Source organism: Halyomorpha halys, unplaced genomic scaffold (genome assembly GCF_000696795.3).
Source record: "Halyomorpha halys isolate HHAL.00 unplaced genomic scaffold, Hhal_1.1 Scaffold916.1, whole genome shotgun sequence".
Classification (NCBI taxonomy): Eukaryota; Metazoa; Arthropoda; class Insecta; order Hemiptera; family Pentatomidae; genus Halyomorpha; species Halyomorpha halys.
In genome coordinates, this window is record NW_027108073.1 from 153,187 (window position 1) to 160,991 (window position 7,805).

The 7,805-nt window shown below is 31.6% G+C and overlaps 1 protein-coding gene and 2 non-coding genes across 3 annotated transcripts in view; 1 reads left to right on the forward strand and 2 right to left on the reverse strand.

Annotated features, from left to right (window-relative positions):
* Positions 1-7,805, reverse strand: part of CCDC151 (Coiled-coil domain containing protein 151) — a 46,494-nt gene that overhangs the window by 25,203 nt on the left and 13,486 nt on the right. The window contains exon 4 of the mRNA XM_067046482.1: positions 5,484-5,610. Coding sequence (XP_066902583.1) covers positions 5,484-5,610 — 127 coding nt within the window. The remainder of the gene's footprint in view (positions 1-5,483; positions 5,611-7,805) is intronic.
* On the reverse strand, positions 360-432 carry TRNAK-UUU (transfer RNA lysine (anticodon UUU)). Its single transcript has one exon. It is a non-coding gene; the product is annotated as a tRNA-Lys (tRNA).
* TRNAK-UUU (transfer RNA lysine (anticodon UUU)) lies at positions 7,715-7,787 on the forward strand. The gene has a single exon. It is a non-coding gene; the product is annotated as a tRNA-Lys (tRNA).

Sequence of the window (7,805 nt, forward strand, 5' to 3'; positions counted from 1 at the left end):
CTTGTCGTGGGCCTTCTGTTAAGAGACATCAGGCTGGAGAAATCGCCTAAGACCATACAACCCCGACAATATCAATTATATTACGTATTATTTTATCACTATGTTATTTTATTTATTTATTTTTCCTACAGATAGTTTGATTATGTTCATCTGGTTTATTCTTTTGTTTGTATATATTTTCAGAGTTTTTTTTTTAGTTTTTTTTTTATTTATTTATTTTTTTTAATTTTAGTATGTATGAGATCATTCATCACTATTACCTATTGCCCACAACTGTGTGGCAGATTGTAATATCTATCAATAAATAAATCTACCAATCAAATTATATTACGATTTAAAAGTTAAAAAAAAATGTTTGCTATCCGAACAGGGACTTGAACCCTGGACCCTCAGATTAAAAGTCTGATGCTCTACCGACTGAGCTATTAAAACTACAAAAACTCAAAAACTAAGTCTTGTGATGGGCAATTACCCTTGAGTAATTGTACTACTGTAATATGATTCATATGCGAATTCGGTTTATTTGAACATATTTTTTATGAGCAGAAATTCTAAAAACGTTAAAATAAATCGATACGCAAGCCCTCTATCATAAAATCGATTACATATTTATTTTCACCATCTTCGAAAACATATAAATAAACCATAATGTGTTAATAAATACATACGCCGGCGCACAATCTTAAAACTGGATATCATTATCAGGTTTACGAGCCATTGTAAAACATATTCTTTCCGTTTTGGTATTAAGTGTTTGTAATTACAATTACAATTAGTTTTAATAGAATTACAGTCACTTGGAATTCTAGGTAACAGATAACAATATCATGCAATTGTTAATTGCAATTCCTTAGGCTCAGCTTGTAATTACAGTAGTTCATCAAATAATTTTAATTGTAGTTTAGCATTTCCAAATTACTATTATTTTAATTACTTTTAGGTAATTACAACCCTGCAATAGGCATTGTCAGCACGTCGTCGATATGCCGAAACAAATAGTACGTAGTAATAATGACAGTTTTGTTTTGACAGCTGATACGATACGAAAATTATGGATGAACATGTAGTAGAAGGGAAAATACAATAAATTTTAATAACCGTCCATCTTACGCTTAAAAGATTTTACATTTTTCACAAGTCCATTAAAACGTATGAGCTATCTTAGTCGAATGTTTTATTTACATCAATATGAACCTTAAGATCCCCTTCTCTACTTGGTCTGTCGGAATTACTATATAACCAAAGATTGGTCCTGTTGGTGTGAAACTGATGGATTATGGAAAAAATGGTGCAGTCCGATCATCATAAATTTATATTCGTGAGATTACTAGGAAAGTGGATGGCTTCCTTCGCATCGTACATTTCATTTTATTCTTGCAGGCTAATGCCAAAATAATGGTCATATAAGTGTTCTGTCCATTACAAATCGAAAGGGACATTGCAGAAGATCCTTACTGTTCGATATTTCAAATCAGGCACGTCAGTATGGTTTTTGAATGATGGCTGCTCTTCTGACTGACTGTGTTAAAGGCCTATAAAATAAAAAAAAATAAAATAAAAAAAAGTAATAACATGAGAGGAACATAACTTTTTTTTCACTTATTTATTGAAATTTACAATTGGATTGACTAAAAAAATAAAACTACTGCGTTAATTGTGATGTGAATAATAGTACAATTACATGACAGATTGACTTTTGGAGAACCTACGTATTGGTAGAACTCCAAAGCGTAAATTAAAAAAAAAAATCGTGATAGTCAAAACAGTATATCAATATAAAATCATGTATAAGTCTAGCGTGTTTGAATATGATACACAAATGTTTGTCGAGGCAGACTGAACGAAAAACAGAACTTCAAACATAGCGGGGGTCGAGCAATTGTGATTAAACAGCTGTTCTATTATCATTACACAGGTCTAGGATCAAAAAGTTTGTTTGATAATTTGATTCTTATGTGCTGGAATCAAAAATGAACTTCATTTTCTTCCATCATGTAAAGATTTTATGACATTTATTATGATTATCAAGTTAATTAATGATACGAAAGTTTTGGAGCAAAAGATTTATGATAATCATTCACATCTTCTAGGATAATTAGCCGATCAACTTCAAATTCCTATGATATTAAAAGAACATTAAGATATACCAAATGGCCTAAGTCGGACTCTATTTGGGTAATTTGAATTTCAGGTATAAGATAGTGTATTTATGATTAATTAGGTATTTTTAACGACTCTTTATATACTTATATACTTTTATATAAAATCTAGATAATATTTTTATCATTATTTTATGATAAAACTCGTTTTTGCAGGGGTATCGAAACATCTGAATTTGGTCAATGTATACAAGTGTAATAATGGCTTCAAGTTTATCTTGTAAACTGTGCAAACGAATTCAGTTTCTCTGGCAATTGTACATCGCACGCCGTTTCAATCGAGCGACATTGAAAAAGTGGCTGAAATTGGAAAATAACTTCTCTAACAACTCAATACACATACAAATTTGCAACCCTCCAACTCTATTTGAAGAGGCTTTGGTGGTATGCGAAATCTTAAATCCCAGGGGAAAAAATGTAAAACTAAAAAAAAACCTAAAAGAAACTTCTCTAAAACCAATTAAATTCATATTCAAATTTTCAACCTGTAACTCAATTTGACAGGGATGTAGAGGTAGGTAACACCTTAAAAGGTGCTCTAGACAGAACGAATTTTAACCTTACTTTTTGGGTATTTTGCAAATTTTTGCAAAAACTATGAATTGCGTTGTAAGTGAAGCCGTTTTCCAATTTTAGCCACTTTTTCCAATGTGGGCTAACTTAAATATGCTATTTCCGTTTTATGTAAATGTGATATAAGACTAATGACCTAATCGACGATTGTCTTATATTGCATTTACATTTATATCACATTTGGGGTGGGTTGGCCGAGATTTCGACATGCCGTCCATCGACCAATACTACTCGCTATAAGTGTTTTAGTGGTAAGATAAGTAAAGCTTCCAAGGAAGGCGCGAGTGGCGAACTTCCAATTTTAGGCACTTTTTCAATGTTGCTCTTCCATAAGTCATCAAATTGGGGCGGGTTCGCCCGAAAGGATTGCCTTTATGCCTTGAGAGGTTTATTATATCATTGCTACCTTTCTTTTCATTTTACTATCACTCGGTTTTCCAAGTAAACCACAATGGTTCCTATTCATCCTTCTATTCTCAGTCCGCTGGTGTTCCTCAAGGTAGTATCCTTGGTCCCATCCTCTACACCGTCTATACAGCTGACATTCCAACCAATCCTAACACTATCCTTACCACGTATGCCGATGACACGTGTGTGCTCGCTGTTTATAATAACCCATTAATCGTATCCTAAAATCTCCAATCCCATATCACAGCCCTCGAAAAATGGTGTCGTAATTGGAGGATTAAGATAAATTCCAACAAATCCCATCAAATCACCTTTACCCTTCACCGTAAACCTACTGACTGCCCTACTGTTTCATTTAATCATGTTACTCTTACCCCTGTCGAACAGATCCGCTACCTTGGACTACATTTGGACAAACGATTAACCTGGAATCCTCACACAAGACTGAAAAGACAGGAAACTGCATGTCGATTTCGACTATTACAGCACTTACTAGACAAACGGTCTAAACTTCCAAAACATTACAAACGACTGATTTACATGACTGTAATAAGGCCAATCCGGACATATGGAGTTGAGCTTTGGGGCTCCACTAAACCTTCGAATTCCTCTCGTATTCAACCCTTACAATCCAAAATCCTTCGTAAAATCCTCAATGCTCCTTACTTTGTCACAAATAAAATCATACATAAAGACCTTAATGTTCCCTATGTAACCGATCTAGCCCGAACCAGATATCACTCCTTCCATTATAAACTCTCTAACCACTAAAACCCCCTACTTTCTAATCTTGCATCCTCTTCCATTCCTGACAATCCTCCGAGGCGCCTGAAAAGAAGATGGCCACGCGACTAGCTAATGTAAAATGTCATTAGAGTGCTACCAATGGGTAGTTTCTCAACATGCCTGTAACACTCCAATTTAACTTAGATCAGATTTACTAAATGTATTATAATGTACTGTTGTAAATAGCAATAAATAAATATTAAAAAAGAACAAAAAAAAAACTATCACTCGGACACATTTTTTTTCAAATTAATTTATACCAAAGTTTAATTGATTTATTAGTAAATAAATTAAAATAAATCAAATCAAGATACTTTAGGGGTTGCTCTTGGGAAAATGCTGCATTTAACCCCTGTCAGACTAATTAAATAAGAATAAAACCCAGTTAATAATAAAAACCACTTGATTGGTTGTACATTGATATGAGTAATATGAGTAGGAAATGATAAAAAATGTGTAAAATCGATTATATAAAGTGGTTCTGGTAAGTAGATTTTAGCAAAAAAGTAGCTTCACATCCTAGGCATGTGTTACCTTAAATTTTTTTCATACATTAAATACAAAATTTAAGTTTCTTAAAACTTGCCGTTTCTTGGCTTGTCTGGTTACATACCCACACAATGATCGTTTTGCGAGATTACGTTATTCGGCCTCAGTGTACTTTAAACGTTTATTTTGTCTAAAATTCGAATTCAAAATTTTTCGCAATGCTTTCTCTTTCTATTCATGTATTAGATCGGAAAATGAAAGTGAAAAATATTAGATTAATGGTTATTTGAGAGTGGTTTATTTTTATATTAACACAAACAATTTTGATCCAAATAAACTCTCAACATTTATTTTCAGAAAATATTCCTTTCATATATTGCTTAGTTTCACCAATATATATGGCTGAACAATTGATGCATGGAATTTTATATGCTAATCCAGATTGATATTTACTATCTATTGGGTCCTTTGTTCTACAATAATAATTTTTCAATTTATTGTTTGGATTGCAACACAATGAAATTTCTTTCATATCGTAATCCTTTAAAGCCCTTTTTATCATTTCTGATAAACATTTGATATAATTACAACTATAGTATTTTTTATTTTATTTTATCGTATTTTCATTTTTATTTTTGTCAATTTCTTTTATTTTGTAAAAAATATGTTACTTAGAACTAAAGATCAAATACTTCAACTTTTTGGTAGACAAGAGTGTGAATTTATTTGTTTAATTCACACTGGCTGAACTGCTCCTACCGTTTGCAAAAAACAGTGTGTGGATGTGTAACTGTAGAACGAATGATTTTTTTTTTTAATTAGATTTAAAACAAAAATAACCCAATAGAGTCTTGACACACGGATCCAACTTGGCAATTATGGCCCCCAAGTGAGTTAGGTAACGGTTGAGAATTCACCCTCATTGTATTAGTAATTAAATCCGAGGGACAGCCATATCCGCAGGTAAGGTATTGCGCGAAGTATTGCGCAAGTCATTAGGGACGTCTGTCTATGGGAACTGATCTACTCCAATTCTCTCACTTAAATCCTCCGTCGTTGCGAAAGTACTTGGGAGAGGCTTTCGATGAACTCAGATAACGAGGAAGCGACGCTATAAACATATATCTTCAATAAAGTAGTGTAGTGATACTCGTTACCATAAATAGTGTTATCTTTAGTAACAACACCCGCATAGCTAATACATAATATCTTCATTTAGAGTATACATGTGCAAAGGATATAGTTAAGATAAGTAGGGCATGAAGAAAATGGAACTTATAATGGATCGGTTTTCCTGCTTTAATGAGACACGGTGCGGTAGAAATAATTGATTTGGTGATTGGATTCTATCCAGTCCAAAGGTGTTCAGGCAGGGCGGATACAAATGCTAGAAATGAGAGTGTAAAAAAGAAAAAAAAATGATGGAGACAGACTTCATACTATTTTATTTATCGTGGAATCCAAACCCCTGGTCAACAAACAACCGCAAAATTTTTCCGGTGTCGATGTCCATTTGACTTAGGGTTTTAATTTTTCTTTAGTGAAAAAACATTTTTAAAATGCACCCTATAATTCAAACTAATGTATATTATACTTATTTTGTCAGGGAAAAAATTCAAAATTATTCCAAAAGACATACATATTGACGACTTACTTCTAAATGGTTCTAAGTTCATTTTCACTAACTTAAAAAACAGTACAATTAAAAGTTCTCTATTGGGAAAATTACAACTTTTCAATTAATTTTTTGATAAAACAAATTCAAAATTTATACCTAAAACTGTTTTGTCAACAAATTAGTTGAAAAGTTGTGATTTTTCTAAAAGAGTAATTTAATTGTATTTTTCGTACTCAGCACCACTGTGAAATAAGCCATCGATACCCTTAAATTCGTCTTGCCAGAGCTTTATAGAAGTATATCATATACAGATCATAGTTTAACATGATATTTAAAAAAATATTCGCAAATAAATTAAATAACATTAAAAAATCAAAACACATTTTAGTCGCAATGCTCCAGTCGCAAATGCCGTAGCGAGGAAGTTGTACTGACTAGACTGAGAATAGGTCACACGAGGCTCACCCACTCCTCTTATTTCAAAAGAAACGCCTCCGAACTACCAGTATTGCAATAACAATTTAACAATAAGCCATGTTTTCCAACGATGCACATATTTTACACCACACCTCAATAGCTTGGAACTAAGCCAAGATATCTCAAAAACCATAAGGCAATAGGTGTTTAAGTTTTTGAAATCACAAAATTTACTGACAAAAATATAACTTGATCGGAAAGAAAAAAAATAAAATAATCAAATTAAAAAAGAAATAAAATTTAACGAATATTAGCAAAATTAAATAAAATATAAATGGCGTTGATGACCAATGAAGTTTGGCGCCACTAAACAATCAAACACACAAAACACATTTTAGTAATTCCTGATGAATAGTTTTTTAATCCTCAAATTAAATAATATTATTAACTATAACACAAAGTGTAATCCGCTGTTAGGGATACAGAAAGCAGTTAATTTTTAGTGTAATAAATATAAAACTTATTATTAACAATAAATCAAGTAATAATCAAAGTAAGAAACATGAAATTAAAAGTAATTATTTCAAAAAAATATTAGGAAAAACAAATTCTATATTTATTAATTAATAATTGAAGCTTTGTTTAGTATACCTACACACACAAATATAAAAAGCATTGATATTTTTTCCAAAAGTAAAATTAATAAATATTATTTTAAATATAACTTAAAATAATATTTTTTAAAAATTATTTTGGAAACCCCTCATTATGTGTTTAACATGATCCATCAGCCTCAGATACCTCAGTCGGTAGAGCATCAAACTTTTAATCTGAGGGTCCAGAGTTCAAGTCCCTGTTCGGGCGAGAAACATTTTTGTTTTGAACTATCAAATCGTAATATCATTAATATTATTACTATCCGAAATAGTTATAACATTTAGTCATATTTTATATGGGGTAGCTCAGTCCATATAGCTTCGGCCTTTTAATCCGAGGGTCCAGTCTTCAGTTACCAAGTCAGTCGGTGAAGAATTTTATAATGTAAATATTAAATAGTTATATCACTAAAATTATTAATTAATAATGCATTTTTATTGTTTAGTATAGCTACATACACAAATATAAAAATCATTGATAATATTTTTTTAAAGTAAAATTAATAAATATTATTTTAAATATAATTGACAATAATATTAAATATAAAAATAAATTTAAGTATAATTATATTGGAAACCACTCATTATGTGTTTAACATGAACAATCAGCCCGGATAGCTCAGTCGGTAGAGCATCAGACTTTTAATCTGAGGGTCCAGGGTTCAAGTCCCTGTTCGGGCGGGAAAATTTTTGTTTTGA